Source organism: Anabrus simplex, chromosome 5 (assembly GCF_040414725.1).
Source record: "Anabrus simplex isolate iqAnaSimp1 chromosome 5, ASM4041472v1, whole genome shotgun sequence".
Classification (NCBI taxonomy): Eukaryota; Metazoa; Arthropoda; class Insecta; order Orthoptera; family Tettigoniidae; genus Anabrus; species Anabrus simplex.
The window spans coordinates 34,345,096-34,368,490 of NC_090269.1; the positions used below are offsets into that span (position 1 = coordinate 34,345,096).

At 42.3% G+C, this 23,395-nt stretch overlaps 1 protein-coding gene across 1 annotated transcript in view; it reads right to left on the reverse strand.

Moving 5' to 3' along the window:
- Positions 1 to 4,818: 4,818 nt before the first annotated feature.
- LOC136874339 (alpha-1A adrenergic receptor-like) overlaps positions 4,819 to 23,395 on the reverse strand; it is a 208,930-nt gene continuing 190,353 nt past the window's right edge. Inside the window, exon 2 of the mRNA XM_067147978.2 lies at positions 4,819 to 5,735. Within this exon, the coding sequence (XP_067004079.1) occupies positions 4,819 to 5,735 (917 nt within the window). The remainder of the gene's footprint in view (positions 5,736 to 23,395) is intronic.

A 23,395-nucleotide genomic window follows, 5' to 3' on the forward strand; every position in this document is an offset into this window, starting at 1 on the left:
AATCAATCAATCAATCAATCAATCAATCAATCAATCAATCAATCAATCAATCAATCAATCAATCAATCAATCAATCAATCAATCAATCAATCAATCAATCAATCAATCAATCAATCAATCAATCAATCAATCAATCAATCAATCAATCAATCAATCAATCAATCAATCAATCAATCAATCAATCAATCAATCAATCAATCAATCAATCAATCAATCAATCAATCAATCAATCAATCAATCAATCAATCAATCAATCAATCAATCAATCAATCAATCAATCAATCAATCAATCAATCAATCAATCAATCAATCAATCAATCAATCAATCAATCAATCAATCAATCAATCAATCAATCAATCAATCAATCAATCAATCAATCAATCAATCAATCAATCAATCAATCAATCAATCAATCAATCAATCAATCAATCAATCAATCAATCAATCAATCAATCAATCAATCAATCAATCAATCAATACTGATCTGCATTTAGGGCAGTCGCCCAGCTGGCAGATTTCCTATCTGTTGTTTTCCTAGCCTTTTTCTAAATGATTTCAAAGAAATTGGAAATTTATTAAACGTCTCCCTTGGTAAGTTATTGCAATCCCTAACTCCCCTTCCTATAAATGAATATTTGCCCCAGTTTGTCCTCTTGAATTCCAACTTTATCTTCATATTATGATCTTTCCTACTTTTATAAATGCCACTCAAACTTATTCGTCTACTAATGTCATTCCACGCCATCTCTCCGCTGACAGCTCGGAACATACCACTTAGTCGAGTAGCTCTTCTTCTTTCTGTCAATTCTTCCCAACCCAAACTTTGCAACATTTTTGTAACGCTACTCTTTTGTCGGAAATCACCCAGAACAAATCGAGCTGCTTTTCTTTGGATTTTTTCCAATTCTTGAATCAGGTAATCCTGGTGAGGGTCCCATACACTATACTCTAGTTGGGGTCTTACCAGAGATTTATATGCCCTCTCCTTTACATCCTTACTACAACCCCTAAACACCCTCATAACCATGTGCAGAGATCTGTACTCTTTATTTACAATCCCATTTATGTGATTACCCCAATGAAGATCTTTCCTTATATTAACACCTAGATACTTACAATGATCCCCAAAAGGAACTTTCACCCCATCAGCACAGTAATTAAGAGTGAGAGGACTTTTCCTATTTGTGAAACTCACAACCTGACTTTTAACTCCATTTATGAACATACCATTGCCTGCTGTCCATCTCACAACATTATCGAGGTCACGTTGCAGTTGCTCAGAATCTTGTAAATTATTTATTACTCTATACAGAATAACATCATCCGCAAAACAGCCTTACCTCCGATTCCACTCCTTTACTCATATCATTTATATATATAAGAAAACATAAAGGTCCGATAATACTGCCTTGAGGAATTCCCTTCTTAATTATTACAGGGTCAGATAAAGCTTCACCTACTCTAATTCTCTGAGATCTATTTTCTAGAAATATAGCAACCCATTCAGTCACTCTTTTGTCTAGTCCAATTGCACTCATTTTTGCCAGTAGTCTCCCATGATCCATCCTATCAAATGCTTTAGACAGGTCAATCGCGATACAGTCCATTTGACCTCCAGAATCCATGATATCTGCTATATCTTGCTGGAATCCTACAAGCTGAGCTTCAGTGGAATAACCTTTCCTAAAACCGAACTGCCTTCTATCGAACCAGTTATTAATTTCACAAACATGTCTAATATAATCAGAAAGAATGCCTTCCAAAAGCTTACATACAACGCATGTCAAACTTACTGGCCTGTAATTTTCAGCTTTATGTCTAACACCCTTTCCTTTATACACAGGGGCTACTATAGCAACTCTCCATTCATCTGGTATAGCTCCTCCGACCAAACAATAATCAAATAAGTACCTCAGATATGGTACTATATCCCAACCCATTGTCTTTAGTATATCCCCAGAAATCTGATCAATTCCAGCCGCTTTTCTAGTTTTCAACTTTTGTATCTTATTGTAAATGTCATTGTTATCATATGTAAATTTTAATACTTCACTGGCCTTAGTCTCCTGTGTTATCTCAACATTTTCCTTGTAACCAACAATCTTTACATACTGCTGACTGAATACTTCTGCCTTTTGAAGATCCTCACATACACACTCCCCTTGTTCATTAATTATTCCTGGAATGTCCTTCTTGGAACCTGTTTCTGTCTTAAAATATCTATACATACCCTTCCATTTTTCACTAAAATTTGTATGACTGCCAATTATGCTTGCCATCATGTTATCCTTAGCTGCCTTCTTTGCTAGATTCAATTTTCTAGTAAGTTCCTTCAATTTCTCCTTACTTCCACAGCCATTTCTAACTCTATTTCTTTCCAGTCTGCACCTCCTTCTTAGTCTCTTTATTTCTCTATTATAATAAGGTGGGTCTTTACCATTCCTTACCTCCCTTAAAGGTACAGACCTGTTTTCGCATTCCTCAACAATTTCTTTAAACACATCCCAGAGTCTGTTTCCATTTTTGTTTACCGTTTTCCACCGATCATAGTTACTTTTTAGAAACTGCCTCATGCTTGCTTTATCAGCCATATGGTACTGCCTAACAGTCCTACTTTTAAGACCTTCCTTTCTATCACATTTATTTTTGACTACGACAAAAACAGCTTCATGATCACTAATACCATCTATTACTTCAATTTCCCTATAGAGCTCATCTGGTTTTATCAGCACCACATCCAGGATATTTTTCCCTCTGGTTGGTTCCATCACTTTCTGAATCAGCTGTCCTTTCCATATTAACTTATTTGCAGTTTGTTGGTCATGCTTCCTGTCGTTCACATTTCCTTCCCAATTGACATCTGGCAAATTCAGATCTCCCGCTACAATCACATTTCTTTCCATGTCGTTTCCCACATAGCCGACTATCCTATCAAATAATTCCGAATCCGCGCCAGTGCTACCCTTTCCCGGTCTGTACACTTGTAACCTATTATCTCTAGAAATGAGCCTTACACCTAGAATTTCATGTGTCTCATCTTTAACTTTTTCGTAGCTTACAAATTCTTCTTTCACCAGAATGATTACTCCCCCTCCCACCATTCCTATCCTATCTCTACGATACACACTCCAGTGCCGTGAGAAATTTTCTGCATCCATTATATCATTTCTCAGCCGTGATTCAACTCCTATTACAATATCTGGTAAATATATATCTATTAAATTACTTAATTCTATTCCTTTCATTACAATACTTCTACAGTTCAACACTAACAATTTTACAATTTAGTGTAGACAATTTTGCGTGGACAGAAAACCAACAACATGGTAACCAGGCAACCAGTGTTCCCCATCTTCTTCCTCACGTTTTTACCATGTGCCAGAACTCTGCCTTCTATATTATACAGAAGGTACAATGGCACCGTATTTTAAACGAGTTTCCTCTGTCTTCGACTGTCGTTTCGTCTCGGTCGCAGGAAAGACCGTTGCACGCGCCAGAAGAATTTTTCTCATAGTACGTATCTTGTGAGTATTTATGGGCATAACACTGTGTGCTAAATCAGCGACCATTTTGCTGGACGTAGATCTTGATAGGTGGCGCCATCTTGTAACATGGCCATATTATTGGACGTATTTCTTTCGATTTATTAGAACTCTTTATCTCACCTGTGGGTAGGGGTGGTAGAACAACACCCAAGGTATTCCCTGCCTGTCGTAAGAGGCGACTGGAAGGGACCCCAGGGACTCTGAAGTTTGCAGCGTGGGTTGGCGACGACGGGGCCCTTAGCTGAGTTCTGGCATTGCTTACACTTACTTATGCCCGGCTCCTCACTTTCATCTATCCTATCCGACCTCCTTGGTCAACTCTTGTTCATTTCCGACCCCGACGGTATTAGAGCACCCGAGGCCTAAGAAGTCTTTCAGTATCACGCCTTTCGTGGCCCTTGACTTTCTTTGGTCGATACCTTCAGTTTTCGAAGTGTCGGATCCCTTCCATTTTTCTGACTTAATAGTGTTACGTAGAGGATGGTTGTCTAGTTGTACCTCCTCTTAAAACAATAATCGCCACCACCACCATATCCCAATATAAATGATAAATTTCCATTGGACTTGAGGTATGGTTTTGTTAGACTGCACGGCCTGTTTCCAAGGTTGAAGACTTCTCCGTGTGGTGACGTCAGTGTCACGCCTTTCATCACGTAGTTCAAGGATCAGGCTAACAGATGACGTCCCAAAGCATATCCATGATTTTATGCTTTTCCGTGTAGCGGGGAAATATTTACATATTTCTTTCTTTTTAGAAATTAAGTATTTGATTTCAAATACAGAGGTTATGTCAGCCTCTTCAAGAAACAGAATTTGGTTAATGAAATGGAGGAGATATCCTTAAAAAAACATGACTGAGAGATTTGTCGCTAAATCTTTGCAAGTCAAAGTTTTGCACAACATTGTAGTTATATTAATTAATTTGTTTAAATGTTAGCATTAACGAACGATAATGAGGGTATTAAATAATGGCAAATTTTCAGCAATGTAAGCAAGTCATCCAATGTGATATGGACGGAATATGTTCAGTAAAAATAAAAATTAAAGATTTCAAAAAATAGATTTGAACTTCACGGTGTGTGCAATAGCAAAGAGGGAAGTATTTTAAACTGAGGTGAAATATGTTTGTGTGCGCGTGAAATAGGTTGAGCGTGAAGAAAGAACCTAACATGGAGACGTTGGAGCTGCTGTGTATTTGGGACGGCAACGCTTGAAGCGAGTGGGTGCTGAGGAATATTGGAACCTGGATTCAGAGCGGCTCGTAGGGCGGTCTCATAGCTCGTAAACATCCCGGCCGTTAGGGCGGCTAGTGCCTGGGCGACACGAAGCCGTCTTGCAGGTCTCTCGAGCTCTCTGAGGGCTAGTATACGAGTACATGTTGTACCCTGGAATGATGTGAACGCGAACGTCTCCGGAAGGTCTCGCTACATCTCCACGCTGACGTCGAGAGAAGGAGACAGTTGTCTTGCAGCAGCAATAGTGGAACAAGTTCACGTAAGCGTTACGGAAGTGGCGGTTAGTGACGCAGTAGATTAGGTTGTTGAAACACGACTTGCTTAGCGCCAACCACGCCAAATTGTAGAAAATACGTGTGGCTACGTGCTGGACAGACGCGACCGCAAGAGTGATACCTAAAGGTAGCCATACCGCTACAAACAACACCGAGCTATACACGTTTGTTTTCATAAGGGCGTAGTCCCAACTGAATGTGACGGGAGGCTTGAAGCTCGGCCGTGACTTGGCGGCCCGCACACGCAGAGCTATTTGTGCGTAGCACGCGAACGTGACAAGTGCAGGAAGCAGCACGAAGAGAGAGCCGACAACGGCGTGGTATGGAAGTAGCCCAGCGAGGTGATGAGTGCAGTAGTTAGGCCCTAGGTCGAGGGCAAATTGTAGACCTACTGCCACAGTGCTGAGTGCCCAGATAGCCAGTAGAGTGGCCGTGATGCGACCCGGGGTGAGCAATGTGTAGCACTCTGGTGGCAGGCAGAGGCGAGCATAGTTCTCAGCAGCTGTGGCGGCCATGGTCAGCACAGTCACCAGGCAGCACAGGATGCCCAAGAACCACTGGAAGCTGCAGACACTGGGGGAGTCTTGCATCCCGGCCAGGATCACCACGGTGGATGCAGGGATTACCAGACCTGTCACCAGAAGATCGGCCAGCGCTACGTTCACCAGGAATGCGTTTCCTGCGGAATAACAACAGAAAGATGTTAAGAAACCGCTTTATTTCTGTCAGGAAACAAAGAGTTAACATCTGTGTTATTTTACTCGATTTTCCAACCTTTTTCATTATAATCTCTGGGTAACATTTAAAATGAAAGAATAACACCTAGGGAGTTCATATGTAATGCAACACATTTTGTTTGTAAAAGCAGGCTCTTTTTATTGAGGATTCAAATACACCATGTTATTCCCCAATTCCTTTGCTACAACACCACATTTTTCAACATAATCTCCTTTCGAAGCTACGGCCTTACGCCACCGTAATGTGAGGCCCTGTATGCCCGCATGGTACCACCCGATTGGTCGATATCGGAGCCAACGTCGTGCTGCATCGATAACTTCCCCATCATCCAGGTAGTGCTTCCGCGGAGTGCATTCTTCATTGGGCCAAACAGATGGAAGTCAGAAGGCGCGAGATCCGGACCGTAGGGTGGATGAGGAAGAACAGTCCACTGAAGTTTTATGAGCCCCTGTCGAGTGCGCAGACTTGTGTGAGGTCTTGCGTTGTCGTGGAGAAGGCTCACCGTGCTTTTGTCCACTTCCAGGTCTCCGTAGACATTCTGCAAGCGCCTATGAACATCTGTGGCCTGATGCCCTGGTTTTCCGCCAAAAGAAACTCAATAACTGCTCTCTGTTTGGTACTCACCTCCGTTACAGACGCCTTTCTGAAGGCTAGTTATAGCGCTGCCACTTATCGGAAATTAATGAAACTCTACGAGAGGAAGCGGGAATATTTAAAGATATCCCAAACAAAATTCAAATTTTTTAAAACCGAAATTGGCCAAGAAATAAAATGTGTTGCATTATATATTAAAAGCCCCTCGTACTATAAGTTAGAGTTTTTTAGTCTGTCAAACATACAAGTTCAATATATTATATGTTCTGTAAAGACAAAATTTCTGCCTGACGATCTGAACCCGGAGAAAGAATATTTGAAACAATTTTCATGACTTGGAGATGCCGAGAAAAATATTAGGGCCACACCTTTTCCATGGGCTTAGTGCAAACTAATGAAAGAATGAACAAATCTGCTAATTCACAAACATAACTAATAGCTCTCCATCTTACAAACCCACATAGTTATTTGTTTAATATTCATCCATTTTGTAAATTTGTGTTTATTTAATTTATCTCGCAGGATCTCGCAATCTTTGAGGAGTGAGTTAGTGGTCACGCGGCCATAATCTAGTTCGACTTTATTAACATTTACGAATGCAAGGTTTCTCTTCATTATCTTTCTCTCCGATCCATTTTGGCGGGCTCATGCATTTTTCGACCTCGACAGATTTTTTCTTTCGGGTGTAGGGTTTATCATTCGTCGTCTACCCCTTTGTGTAATCGATACACTTATTCCTCGAGGGGCCTTCTGTAAAAGAGGTACTCTGCTCCCGTAAAACTATTAGGCCTACTTCCGCCAGTATCACCATCACTACCAGCATCACTCTAACAAACTATAGAAATGACTGCTTGTATATTAACTAACATAAATAACAAGTCAAAAATTGACGAAAATTAATTATTAACAGACTAGTGAATTAATTACTATGACCGGTTTCCAACTATTCCAGAACTTTACGAACTTGTAAGTAGTTTGCAACAAAGGAAAATAAAAGGTTGTTACTCCACTAAAGATCCATCCATCCATCCGTCCGTCCGTCCGTCCATCCATCCATCCATCCATCCATCCATCCATCCATCCATCCATCCATCCATCCATCCATCCATCCATCCATCCATCCATCCATCCATCCATCCATCCACTTTGGAGTGATTTATAAGGTTAATATAAATAACTCAACAAAGATAGAAACAGTTCTCAATAACATACTCCACAATACTATTAGTTCACGATCAAACAATATCCACAATGCAATTAGTTCACAAAGAAATAAGCACTGCAATGCTATTAACTCACAACCAAACACATTAATGCTATTAGCTCACAATCAGACAAATACCACTATGTTATTTGTTCGCAGACAAACACTACAAAACTGGTAATTCTCAATAAAAAAAATCACAGTGATGATTATAAAAGTGTTCCTTGGCCCTAGTAAGAGTCAACAACAAGGAAGATATTGGACTAGTAACTTATGTTAATGACTCTCATAAATAAGCTAGTCATAATCGTTAAGTAACTCCTATCGAATAAGATGATGGTATCTATAAATTTAAAGATTTGGAGTTTTAAGAGATCACCGTCAAGTATAACATTAAACAGAAGTTATAGAGTCGTTTTCGTTGGCCTTTTAGTAGCCACAAAATATACGTGTTGAGAAGTCATTACACTTTTAATGGGTTTCACGTGTTTTTACTTGCCGTGTTTCGAACAAATACATCGCGACATCCATCTTTTTTTGTCATTAATGTTGAATTAAATACTTGTAAAGATTTACAAGCTGACATTAATTAAAAGAAGAAGCAAATACAATTTTATTTTTTATATCATAAAATCCAGTGGGACGTACTTTGTACTTAACAGTTTCATTGTAGTTGTAGGGCCTTCATCGTTGCTTTGGAGTTACGTATACTGTCATGCTGAACGCCCATCAAGCGATCCATAGAGCAACAGGACGGTTTTGGGCCTGCTCTAATGTAATATTACGTGCTGGACCGCTGTGGTGAAAGAGGCTTTGCGATGAAGGGAAATGAATTGGAGTTTAGGAAAATGCGCCATTTTAGATTTTGACTGCAGCAACGTCATGTGATAATCGTGGCTGTGAGGAATACAGGAAATTGACGGGTTCGAAAAATGATACCGTTCTGTCGCTTAACCATTGTGTTATAGCTGTACATTATCATTTCGTGAGATGAGCGGTAATTAGATGCCTGTATAACGATTACACAGCAATATGAAAAGGAAAGAGTCTTCTATCTGCACTCCCCACGTGGTGGGGGCGGTAGAGTAACACGCACGATATCCCCTGTCTGTCGTCAGAGGCCATTAAAAGAGGCCCATGAGCTCTTAACTTTGGAGCGCGTATTGACTACCACGGGGCCGTTAGCTGAGCCCTGACATTGTTTCCACTTACTTGTGCCAGGCTCCTCACTTTCATCTATCCTATCCGACCTCCCTTGGTCAACTCTTGCTCTTTTCCGACCCCGACGGTATTGGAGTATTCGAGGCCTAGCGAGTGTTTCATTTTCACGCCCTTTGTGGCCCTTGTCTTTCTTTGGCCGATGCCTTCATTTTTCGAAGTTTCGGATCCCCTCCACCTTTTCCCTCTGATTAATGTTGTAAAGAGGTTCGTTGCATGGTTGTTCTCCCTCTTAAAACAATAATCACCACCATATATCTGCACTTCACATGTTTATGAAGGTATTTAGGGGCTGTAGTAAGGATGTAAAGGAAGGGGCGCATAAGTCACTGGTAAGACCCCAATTGAAGAGCGTCTGTTCAAAAATGCTATTTCCACTTCAAATTTCTTTTTAATATTTCGTTCACATCCATTGCAATAGTTGAGTAATATCGAATGCCGTGAGCAATCCAGATCAGAAAGATATAATTATTTAAAAGTAGCACCATATTAGATCATGGGTATTTTCCACGTGCCTTTTATTATTCGTCTCCGTGCGTTTTTTCACAATTTTCTTGGGGTGGAAATAACGGCTTTTGAACATACACTCCTCTGTATGTTATCCTCACCAGGATTACTTGATACGAGACAGGATCAATAGGAAAGCAGCCACAATTTGTTCTGAGTGATTTCCTAAAACGTTGCAAACTTTGGGCTGGGAAGACTTAAATGTAAGGAGACGAGCAGCTCGACTAAGTGGCATGTTTCGAACGGTCAGTGGAGAGGTGGCTTGGAATGACATTATAGTAGATTCTTTGAAAGTAGGAAAAATCATAAAATGAAGATACATTTGGAATTCAAGAGGACAGACTGGTGCCAATATGCGTTCATAGGAAGAGAAGTTTGGGATGGAATAACATATCAAGCGATATGTTTGATAAATTTCAAATTTCTTTGAAATCAATCATTTAAGAAAAACAACTGATAGGCAATTTGCCATCTGGGTGACAGCACTAAAGGAGGACCAATGGTGATTGATTGAACTACTTTTACAACAAAGACACCTCCGTACAGGCCATGAAGGCCTTTGGAGGAGTGGAAGGTAAAGGCTTCCACCATTGTTAACCGCGGCACGTGATGGGGGTAGAGTGGTTAGCTCTACACTCGGCCGCCTTTGCCCCCAGCAATTAACCTGGTACTCATTTTTGGTGTAGGCTGAGTGAACCTCAGGGCCATATGCACCTCCCGAAGTGGAAATCTCGTTTCTTAAATTTTACGACTTCCTGACGGGGATTCGAAACCACGTCCTTCCGGGCGAACCGAGCACGCCTTTACCGCCTCGGCCAGGCAGCCCCTGAACTACTTTTACGGTTCTTGGAAATGCCGAGATGCCGGATTTTCCCCCCGAAGGAGTTCTTTTACCTACCAGTAAATATATATCTATCTATATATATCACGTTGCTTTACGTCGCACTGACACAGATAGGTCTTATAGCGACGATGGGGCAGGAGAAGGCTAGGAGTGGGAAGGAAGCGGACGTGGCCTTAATTAAGGTACAGCTCCAGCATTTGCCTGGTGTGAAAATACGAAAGCATGGCAAATCATCTGCAGGGCTGCCGACAGTGGGGTTCGAACCCATTATCTCCCAAATTCTGGATACTGGCCGCACTTAATTGACTGCAGCTACGGAGCACGGTATTAAAACTATTGACAAGGCTGGCATATCTTCAAATACTACCGTACTCAGCCAGGTTCAAACACGTCAACTTGAGCTTCCTTTTCCTTTTTTTTTTTTTTTGGCAAAGAGGAAGCATTTACTTCCTTGTTGGAAAGCATCTCTATTCGTTAAGTTCATTCTTTGTAAACGACTTGGTGGAATTTCGAAGATCGTGACACTGAGTGCCACTGGGAAAAGCTTATCTGGTTTACAAAGTTATAAGACGTCAAGATCCAGCTGTTTCAACGTTGTATCCCCCTGTAGGTGGGAGTGGTAGATTAACACCCACGGTAAACCCTACCTGTCGTAAGAGGCAACTAAAAGGGGCCTCCCTGAGCCCTCGACTTGGGAGCGTGGGTTGGCGACCACGGGGCTGTTAAATGAGTCTCATAATACATATCTTGTCAGTATTTATGGTCATAACATTGTGTGCTAAATCAGCGACCCTTTTGTTGGACTTAGATCTTGATAGGTGTGGCTATCCTGCGACATAGCATGGAAATGTTGTCTGCTAGATCAGCTGCCATATTATTGGACGTAGGTCATGATGCTACATATTTTTTTCTATTTATTAGAACTCTTTATCTCCCAAGATACCCCCTGTGGTTCGGGATGGTAGAATAACACTCACGGTATTCCTCCCTGTCATAAGGGGCCTCAGGGACTCTGAACTTTGGAGCGTGGTTTGGCGACCACGGGGCCCTTAGTTGAGTTCTGGCACTCCTTCCACTTACTTGTGCCAGGATCCTCAATTTCACCTATCCTATTTGACCTCCCTTGCTCAACTCTTCTTCTTTTCTGACCCCGACGCCCTTCGTGACCCTTGACTTTCTTTGGACGATACCTTCATTTTTCGAAATGTCGGATACCTCCCATTTTTCTTTCTGATTAGTGTTATATAGAGGATGGTTGCCTCGTTGTACTTCCTCTTAAAACAATCATCACCACCACGACCACCACCTCTTTCAACGTTGTAATGCGATGACCTCATATTTCTGAAACGGTTCGTTTCCAGACCTATGTATACGAGGACTTTTCTCATTGCTTCATTGTTTTCTACTCACTCTTGCAGGTTTCACATGTAATTTTGAAACAGCCAGCAAAATTCTGCTCCCTCAAGCTCAGAATAAAGCATGTAGATCAAACACATAAAAGCCTATACTGTAAGATAAAAGTTAAAAAACGAATGGGCTTATCAACATTTTAGGGCTAGGTTCGCCTCCGTAGCGTAAAGGTTACCACAAATACTGCCGTCTTCAGGGGCTCGGGTTCGATTCCGGTTACTGCCAGAATTTTAAGAATGGCAGAAGCGCTGGTATGTGGTTAAAATTGTACGAACAGCTTACCTCCATTGGGAAGAGCTGCACTACCTCGGGATGAGGACATGAGTTTACTTTAGTCCGGCTCCATGGCTAAATGGTTATCGTTCTGGCCTTTGGTTCAGCAGGTCTTGGGTTCAATTCTTGGCCTGATTGGGTATTTTAACCTTCATTGGTTAATTCCAGCGGCTCGGGGGCAGAGTGTCTGTGCAATGTTCAGGATTAGAATTCATCATAGACGGACAGGTCACCTATTCGACCTATTATTATGATTATTTTTACCCGATCAACAGAGTAATTAAAACTGAGACAACTTTTGCCATCGTGCACTGTAAACAATAATTGTGGGGGAAGGGGTGTTAAGTCGTTCGCAGAATGAAGGAAGGAACAAATAATTGAGCTATTGCAAGTGCAAGTCAGATACCGATGAAAGCAGGCGGCACTATGTTAGAGAAATGGAAAATGTAGTGAAATTTCTGACAATGAAGGAAGTGAATGTGAAGTTGACGAGAGCGACAGTTCTTGTGACATTCGACCAAAAGACACACTGAACAGATTTCAACTGGAAATCTGGCTGTAATGAGAAACGAGTAAAAAAAAAAAAAAAAAAAAAAAAAAAAAAAAACTTGGGACAAGGGCCCATTCTGTATGTTTGAAACCTAGTCCTTTATAATAATGGAGTGTGGCCTCCGGGGAGGCCTGGTGCAGGTATTTCGAGTTGACGCCGTATAGGCGAGGTGGTGTGGTGGTAAGTATTGTTTTAAGAGGAAGTACAATTAGGCAACTACCCTGTGTATAACACTAGTCAGAGAGTAAAAGTGGAAGGGATCCGAAACTTCGAAAAATAAAGGTATAGAGCAAAGGAAGACAAGGCCACGAAGGGCGTGAAAATGAAGGACTCTCCAGGCCTCGAGTGGTCTCATACCGTTGGGGTCGCAAAATAACAAGAGTTGGCCAAGGGAGGTCGGATAGAATAGATGGAAGTGAGGAGCTTGCCACAAGTAAGTGGAAGCAATGTCTGGGCCCCGTGGTCGCCAACCCAAGATCCAATGTTTATAGCCCCTGGGGTCGCTTTTCGTCGCCTCTTTCGACAGACAGGAGATACCGCGTGTGTTATTCTATTGCTGGAGTCAGCCAATCAGATCGGTTAGCGGGCGAATTCAAATGGACTATGCGAGGGGATGTTGCCAAACCTGCACGTGGTTTAAGAACGTCTTGAGGGCATCAATCGAAGAGAAAATTTCACCAGAAGATGGATTTGAACACGGACCTCCGAGCTGACAGGATTGCAGCTCGATCACACCGGCTGAAACCCACGGTGTATTTTTTGTTTGTTTGATGCTGATTTCTCGGCATCGATGTCTGCTAGGTAAATGAAATGGCATATGGCTTTTAGTGCCGCGAGTGTCCGACGACAAGTTCGGATCGCCAGATGCAGGTCTATTGATTTGACGCCTGTAAATAAAGATGAAATGATGATGAAGACGACACATACACCCAGCCCCCGTGTCAGCGAAATTAAGATAAGACCGAATGCCCTATCTCGCCAATGTTGATTTTGTATCATTTATGTTCTTTTCTCTCAGAAACTGCTAAAGATAAATACAGTATATTCCACAACTCTTACTAAGTGCTGGGATCTACAATCGGAGCTGCGGTTCAATAAATGTGTGAAAAGATATATTCCAATAAAAAATCATGAACAGTGAGGCATAACTCTCAAGATATTAGTCGCAATGACCTGATTGTAGATCCCCAGCTGTATCGCATACACATTAAGTACCTGTCAAAATTTCATGGTTATACATTGTATGGTTTTGAAGAAAAAGGAACATTTATTGAGATCTTTTAAGTTCCAAGAAAATCAACTCCAAAGTTGAAGAGTGAAAAAAGAATCTTCAAAGTTATCCTATACGTTTTCCTAGAACAATTAAAAGCATCCAGCACTATAATCTGACTCGTCACTGGCTAATCTGCTCCTTTTTTTTCTTCTTTTTTGCTTCTTTTGTTGCCAGATTTGCCGCAAATTCTGTTTTTTGCATCCTTAACCTGTCAAGCACTTTCAATCCAGATGCGGTATGCTTTCCTATTTCTATTCCCAGTTCTTCAAGAACCTTGAGTATGCCTGAATTCCCATGACTTAAGGTTATTACAGCATCTGAGACCCCTAACCCTGGTCCAGATGATATTAAAAATCTGAAATAAATGTGAAACCACAACAAGGATTCAATAAAATGAGCCAAACCACAGCCTTCTAGGTCAAGAAGTTCCTGATATATCAATGACTATACCAATCGGTGCAACATGAAATGAAAATACATGCAGTGTAGATGTAAATTTAAAAAATAATTACCAATACTTCTAGGACGAATTTCTATATAAATGATATACCAATGTGTTCGTTAAAGTCCAAGTTGTAACATAAGTCAATAAACGAAAAAAGTAATTTTTTTCAGATTATGGCGTTCGGTTTTACCTGAACCAATTATGGTTAAACTTTCAGACCCCGCCGGGAATCGAACCCGAAACTCCTGTGACCATAGGCCAGAACGCTAACCATTTAGCCATGGAGCCGGACATCTGCTAGGTGATCGGTCATTACGAAAATGTTCGTTAAGAAGCCACGTGACATGCATATAGTGGACTTAGACTCGCGATGAAAGGCAAGTCTTCTTCGATCTCTCAAGCTGGTTTTAAGCCATATACAGATTTAGCAACACTGCCTCGCAAAGTCCATTCGAATTCGCCCGCGAAGCGATAGGATTGGCTAACTTCTGTAGCTGATAAAATGGTAACAGCGCGTGATATCGGATTAATCCTACAGTATAACCAACCGTCTAACGCTCATCTACCCGGTTTACGTTGTTTCCGACTACCCTGTGTATTTCGAAGGTGATTTACTTTTATTTAGTATGATTAAGGAATCTGAATATAGCCATTTGAATGAATGAAATATAATAAACCGAGCAAGTGGCTGTGTGGTTTGGATCACGTACCTACAAGCTTGTGTTTGGGAGATAGAGGGTTCGAACCCCACTGTCAGCAGCCCTTTATGTCGCACTGACACAGATAGGTCTTATGGCGACGATGGGATACGAAAGGCCTAGGAGTTGGAAGGAAGCGGCCGTGGACTTAATTAAGGCACAGCCCCAGCAATTGACTGGTGTAAAAATGGGAAACCACAGAAAACCATATTCAGGGCTGCCGACAGTGGGATTTTAATCCACTGTCTCCCGGATGAAAGCTCACAGACGCGTGCCCCTGACCGCACGGCCAACTCGTCCGGTGGTTTCACATTTTCACACCGGGAAAATGCTGGGGATGTACCTGAATTAAGGCCACGTTCGCTTTCTTTCCATTCCTAGCCCTTTCCTATCCCATTGTTGCCAAAAGATGTATCTATGTCTGTGCGACATAAAGCCACTTATTAAAAAAAGGAGAAGAGATATGACAAAACCGTGTTTTAATGTAGGCTTTGCCCATGAATGTCGTTTAATTCGTTATTCAACAATTAAAACTGTTCCCAGTCACAATTTTCATTAATTTACATTCCACAAGCCAACGGCCGTAGCCGTGTTGAAACACCGGATCCCGTGAGATCTCCGAAGTTGAGCAACATTGGGGGTGGTCAGGAGTTGGATGGGTTGCCACGCGCTGTTGGTGGGGGTAAGGGAATGAAGGAGCGGAAAGGAACTGGCCACCCTACCGCACGTAAACTCCGGCTCAGGAACACCTCTGCGGAGGTTCGGACCTGCCTTCGGGCAGAATAACCCTTACCTTACCATATTCCACAACGCGTTTCATAGCTTATACTCTATCGTCAGGCGGTGAACTGGTGACATTCAATTGTTGCTCTATTTGATACAAATTAATACACATGTCCAGCTCCATGGACAAATGGTTAGCGTGCTGACCTTTGTTCCATGCGGCCCGGGTTCGATTTACTGGCGGTTCGAGGATTTTAACCTTCATTGATTAATTCTGATGGCTCGGGGACTATGTATGTATGCCCCGTCTTCATCATTAGATATCGTCATAGATAGGGCCCCATCCTCACAGACGCGCAGGTCGCCTATCAGGCGTCAATTCGAAAGACCTGCACCGGGCCTCTCCGGAGGCCACACGCCATTATTAATACAAATTGTGACTGTTGACAGTTTGATAAAGGAAAGTGCCCTTTAAAAATTAACCTCCTTTTCTTGTGTGAAATCTTTTTATATACAGAGAACTGTGATCGTTAGATTGACTTCCACCCTCCCCGCGCCTCCGCCAACACCCTCGTTTCTCTCCGTTAACGAGTCAACACTGAAAGGTATCGCTTCTATTACACTGGATTATTAAATGGTGCCTTCACCGTAAAGGGCGAACACCTCCAATGTCGAGAGCTTACTCAGAAGTCAGCACCCTCTCTACTCTCCGATCGCTTGTCGGTTCTCTCGAGTGGACCTTGTCAGTCCTTTCTCTGTCGTCGCAGCTGTCAATCCATCGAATTCTCTGACATCGCTGAACACACAAGAAATTTTATTAAACTCGGAAACTTCTCATATACTATCCCTTATAATCCTAATATGTACAGTATGCATTCCACTCGGAGAAATATTCCATTTATGCTGGACATCCTCCTTTAACTTCCACTTTAATATCCTTACAAACTACGCCATAAATGTTTCAGGATTTGATCTATATTTCAGAAACAGTTTATGTTGGATTGTTTTTCCAAAGGAATACTTGTCCCTAGCTTACATTCAACCAGCAAATACATGAGTAACATCACATATGTTAACTGTTTCCCCTGTGTTACTATTTATTACATATCATTAGGGGGCGGATGTTATTGACATGTACTCAGTACCATAAAATTCATTCTGCAACATAGACGATAATAACATGCTTTTGCAGTATTTTGCATTTTTTGCTGATTTCGGCTGATAAGTAATTATTTCAACTTTCAAGAATGTTTTAGCGAATTATAATCATTATAAAATATCAAAGCCATTTCTTATTAACAGTGCTGATGTAGTTATTTATTATTATTATTATTATTATTATTATTATTATTAATTATATACAGTCGTATCAGCACACACTTTTTTAAAACATAACCGGTTTTCGGACACTAAGGTCCACCATCAGTGTTAAAATTTAAATTTAATTTCACATGAGTGTGTCGCCAAATTGGTTAAAATGAGTTTAAAATTTAGCCCTGTTGACATCAACTTGTAATAATGACTCTGGAATCATTAAAACCTGGTCAATTTACAGGTAAATAGTTTCAATTGTACTTACCTACTTACTTACTTTATCCTCCAGGGTTGGTTTTTCCCTCGGACTCAGCGAGGGACACCACCTCTACCGCCTCAAGGGCAGTGTCCTGGAGCTTCAGACTCTGGGTCGGAGGGTACAACTGGGGAGGATGACCAGTACCTCGCCCAGGCGGCCTCACCTGCTATGCTGAACAGGGGCCTTGTGGAGGGATGGGAAGATTGGAAGGGATAGGCAAGGAAGAGGGAAGCAAGTGGCCGTGGCCTTAAGTTAGGTACCATCCCGGCATTCGCCTGGAGGAGAAGTGGGAAACCACGGAAAACCACTTCCAGGATGGCTGAGGTGGGAATCGAACCCACCTCTACTAAGTTGACCTCCCGAGACTGAGTGGACCCCGTTCCAGCCCTCGTACCACTCTTTCAAATTTCGTGGCAGAGCCGGGAATCAAACCCGGGCCTCCGGGGGTGGCAGCTAATCACGCTAACCACTACACCACAGAGGCGGATCCTTTCAATTGTAAACATGAATAAGGCCTGCTAGTGGGGGAAAAATCATTCATGTTTACAATTGAAAGGATTTACCTGTGAATTGGCCAGGTTTTAATGATTCCAGAGTCATTATTACAAGTTGATGTCAACAGGGCTACATTTTAAACTCATTTTAACCAATTTTGACGACACACTCATGTGGAATTAAATTTAAATTTTAATACTGATGATGGACCTTAGTGTCCGAAAACCGGTTATGTTTTAAAAAAGTGTGTGCTGATACGACTGTATATAATTATTATTAATAATAATTATAATAATAATAATAAATAATAATAATAATAATAATAATAATAATAATAATAATAATAATAATAATAATAATAATAATAATAATAATAATAAAGAGTGGTTTAGGTCAATATATAGCATTTTGAAGAATTTTTGGATCCTTCTTAAAACTTTATGCATCTTTTCTTTATTGTCAGACTGATAAAAGTCCTCAAATGACAATATAAAAATATAATATTTTCTTACATATGATTACATTTGCTAAATATCTTTCACGACCAAGCAAACTGACTGCAGTTGTAGGTGACTAAGAAAAAGTAAGGTAAGGAATGCACCAGCCTTCGCACCCGCCTCTTCAATTATTGGACTATATAGTATGGTCCTGCAGACATTCACCCCCGCGTACCTCAGGGCCAAGCACAAGTGGGAAAGAGAAGCGACTGGAAGCAACATGCGTATACATTTCCACTTCAGTGTAGAATCATCCTCCCAAGTACAGTGAGTTCCTCTCGTCAGTTGGCCGGCAGGCGCGCCCAGCTTTTCTGCCTCCCGTTGACTCATCACAGTAAATTAGGAGATAATTATTTCTGTAGAAAGAACAGCTCTGCAGTGAATAGAACAGAGACATATTAATTATAAAATCGTTGTTACAAAGTCATCAGAATTCAGGTTGGTCAAATATTTGAAATACATTTTTTAGCTATTTTATAGCATTTTCCCATAAATTTAAGGGCCTTTTATTAATCATCTTCAGTGATTTTTAGGTCAACAAAATACGCCCCCCCCGTCCCGCACACACATCATAATACACTGACTGACAGAGCAAATGCAACGCCAAGAAGGAGTGGTTCGAAAGGGATGAAAGTTGGAGGAAAAAACGGAGACGGCACGGACGAATAATTGATGTTTATTTCAAACCGATATGCAGGTTACACAATGCGCACGGCATCGACTCAGTAGGATGTAGGACCACCGCGAGCGGCGATGCACGCAGAAACACGTCGAGGTACAGAGTCAATAAGGGTGCGGATGGTGTCCTGAGGGATGGTTCTCCATTCTCTGTCAACCATTTGCCACAGTTGGTCGTCCGTACGAGGCTGGGGCAGAGTTTGCAAACGGCGTCCAATGAGATCCCACACGTGTTCGATTGGTGAGAGATCCGGAGAGTACGCTGGCCACGGAAGCATCTGTACACCTCGTAGAGCCGGTTGGGAGATGCGAGCAGTGTGTGGGCGGGCATTATCCTGCTGAAACAGAGCATTGGGCAGCCCCTGAAGGTACGGGAGTGCCACCGGCCGCAGCACATGCTGCACGTAGCGGTGGGCATTTAACGTGCCTTGAATACGCACTAGAGGTGACGTGGAATCATACGCAATAGCGCCCCAAACCATGATGCCGCGTTGTCTAGCGGTAGGGCGCTCCACAGTTACTGCCGGATTTGACCTTTCTCCACGCCGACGCCACACTCGTCTGCGGTGACTATCACTGACAGAACAGAAGCGTGACTCATCGGAGAACACGACGTTCTGCCATTCCCTCATCCAAGTCGCTCTAGCCCGGCACCATGCCAGGCGTGCACGTCTATGCTGTGGAGTCAATGGTAGTCTTCTGAGCGGACGCCGGGAGTGCAGGCCTCCTTCAACCAATCGACGGGAAATTGTTCTGGTCGATATTGGAACAGCCAGGGTGTCTTGTACATGCAGAAGAATGGCGGTTGACGTGGCGTGCGGGGCTGCCACCGCTTGGCGGCAGATGCGCCGATCCTCGCGTGCTGACGTCACTCAGGCTGCGCCTGGACCCCTCGCACGTGCCACATGTCCCTGCGCCAACCATCTTCGCCACAGGCGCTGCACCGTGGACACATCCCTATGGGTATCGGCTGCGATTTGACGAAGCGACCAACCTGCCCTTCTCAGCCCGATCACCATACCCCTCGTAAAGTCGTCTGTCTGCTGGAAAAGCCTCCATTGACGGCGGCCTGGCATTCTTAGCTATACACGTGTCCTGTGGCATACGACAACACGTTCTACAATGACTGTCGGCTGAGAAATCACGGTACGAAGTGGGCCATTCGCCAACGCCGTGTCCCATTTATCGTTCGCTACGTGTGCAGCACAGCGGCGCATTTCACATCATGAGCATACCTCAGTGACGTCAGTCTACCCTGCAATTTGCATAAAGTTCTGACCACTCCTTCTTGGTGTTGCATTTGCTCTGTCAGTCAGTGTATATCGTCGTACCTGCAAAAACCTCTATGTGGAATATTTCAGCTTAGAACTTTGCCTGGTAAGGATCTCTCACCTAAGGTTCAATATTAAAATAATATTGAGAGAAGAGCCTCAAAGAATTCTCTTTCTTGAAGAGAAAAGTGTTGCGGGTCAGTATTTCTTTAACATCTTCACATAGTTTTCTCAGGCGAAGCGGTGTTATAAAGTACTGGCTAAAGTGCACTTTCTTCATGCCGATTTATGAACAATGATGAGGTGGTTAATGGCGCAAAATGAAATGTGAATTACAAACTCACGACATATGAATCCTAAACCTACATTATATTAAACACGGAATATAAAACGATGGCGATAATGAAAATGGCTGAATAAATAAACTACAGCCTACAGCTGTTCTCAAGTATGGCAAGCACGCTTAGGACTCTCATCAATATAACTGTAGCCTCCAAACGCTTTCCTCAGAATGGCGCGCTCAATATTCTGCTGGCCTGTTAACAAACGTACAACAACTTTACACGAGTGATGACGAACATAGCTTCACATGACCCCTACCGTATTTACGCCCGAAATGAGGCGTCTCTTCATTAGTGAAGGCGACCACAGTCAAAAATATAGATAGATGGATAGATGGATATGTATATTTTTTGCTGGTTATTTTACGTCGCACGGACACAGATATGTCTTATGGCGACGATGGGATAGGAAAGGCCTAGGAAGTGGAAGGAAGCAGCCGTGGTCTTGATTAAGGTACAGCCCCGGCATTTGCCTGGTGTGAAAATGGGAAACCACGGAAAACCATCTTCAGGGCTGCCGACAGTGGGGCTCGAACGCACTATCTCTCGATTACTGGATACTGGCCGCACTTAAGCGACTGCAGCTATCGAGCTCGGTGAATGGATAGATAGATAGATAGATAGATAGATAGATAAATAGATAGATAGATAGATAGATAGATAAATGTCTATATTGGCGTAGTTAAGGTTGCTAGGCTTTCTCTTACACTAAGGCAATTATTGTACATGGTAGAATCAAAGGTAACACTACCGTAATTAATTAATATAGCCCAGTTAAACGCAATCGAAATATTTTATAACAGAAATAAAATTCCACCCCAGTGAGATATACATATAATAATAATAATAATAATAATAATAATAATAATAATAATAATAATAATAATAATAATAATAGCTAGTGATCATAATGTACTAGCACGATCAATAAAAGACCAGAAATGCACAGTAAAACACAAGAAGCTGAAATTTCTCGAAAACCGTTAGTTACGAGGAAAAAGCATAATTATGACGCCTCTCGCTGGAAATTTAATTTCAAGGTGACAACAGGTACAGCAAAGAAATCAAAAGCTGAATAGCACTTGTCAAACAGACGTTTAGTAATAAGGGAGATCTTCTAATCATTGCAAATTGAGATTTTGGAATTACGAAGAAATTTGTGATTTCTTTTGTATGGAGTGTGCTATTGTATGGCTATGAATCTTGGACAATCAGAGATCAGGACTGGAAATGACTGGAAGCGTTTGAGATGTGGTCTGGAGACGAATGCTCAGGATTAAATTGACTGAAAAGAGAACAAACAAAAGCGTTCTGCAAGAAATTCAAGGGAAGAGAGACTGACGTTAACGATACAAAGAAGAAGAGCTAAATTCACTGGCAACATCTTGCGACACAACACCTTTCTTACGAATCTGCTGGAAGGAAAGAAAGGGCGAGGAATACATTCCTTCAAGAATTAGCGGAGAGTCTTCATTGTGGTTCTTATTATGAAATGAAGCGAGGAGATGAGGACAGGAAACAATGGTTTTGTAGACAAGGCATTGCCTTCAGATACTGTTGATGATGACACGATGTACTTTATTTTTCGATAGGGCCAACCGTTTACTCCTTATTTTAGTTGATGTACGGTAAATATTGCACACATTTGGGACATACCCCTGTAAAATCACCCGCTGGTTCAAAACGTGGAAACAGATCGAAATCAAAAGTATCCCTTGCATGACTCGGGATTTCAAGCTATATCCTTAACACATTTCAACTTGATAGGTCCAGTAGTTTTCGACCCTATCCGGAATAAACAAACAAACAAACAAACAAACAAACAAACAAACAAACAAACAAACAAACAAACAAACAAACAAACAAACAAACAAACAAACAAACAAACAAACAAACAAACAAACAAACAAAATTTCATGTTTTAATAATATAGACAAGTCTATGCATATTATATAATATCTATACATAAATAATAATAATCATAATAATACCAACAATATTAAGGCAACAGAATTAACATGATAGACTGTGTTTTTCTGGTATATGCAGACCTAGTTAATAGTTGTGTCATATGTGTATTTACACTGACTGACAGAGCAAATGCAACACCAAGAAGGAGTGGTTCGAAAGGGATGAAAGTTGGGGGAAAAAAACAGAGACGGCACGGACGAATAATTGATGTTTATTTCAAACCGATATGCAGGTTACACAATGCGCACGGCATCGACACAGTAGGATGTAGGACCACCGCGAGCGGCGATGCACGCAGAAACACGTCGAGGTACAGAGTCAATAAGAGTGCGGATGGTGTCCTGAGGGATGGTTCTCCATTCTCTGTCAACCATTTGCCACAGTTGGTCGTCCGTACGAGGCTGGGGCAGAGTTTGCAAACGGCGTCCAATGAGATCCCACACGTGTTCGATTGGTGAGAGATCCGGAGAGTACGCTGGCCACGGAAGCATCTGTACACCTCGTAGAGCCGGTTGGGAGATGCGAGCAGTGTGTGGGCGGGCATTATCCTGCTGAAACAGAGCATTGGGCAGCCCCTGAAGGTACGGGAGTGCCACCGGCCGCAGCACATGCTGCACGTAGCGGTGGGCATTTAACGTGCCTTGAATACGCACTAGAGGTGACGTGGAATCATACGCAATAGCGCCCCAAACCATGATGCCGCGTTGTCTAGCGGTAGGGCGCTCCACAGTTACTGCCGGATTTGACCTTTCTCCACGCCGACGCCACACTCGTCTGCGGTGACTATCACTGACAGAACAGAAGCGTGACTCATCGGAGAACACGACGTTCCGCCATTCCCTCATCCAAGTCGTTTTAGCCCGGCACCATGCCAGGCGTGCACTTCTATGCTGTGGAGTCAATGGTAGTCTTCTGAGCGGACGCCGGGAGTGCAGGCCTCCTTCAACCAATCGACGGGAAATTGTTCTGGTCGATATTGGAACAGCCAGGGTGTCTTGCACATGCAGAAGAATGGCGGTTGACGTGGCGTGCGGGG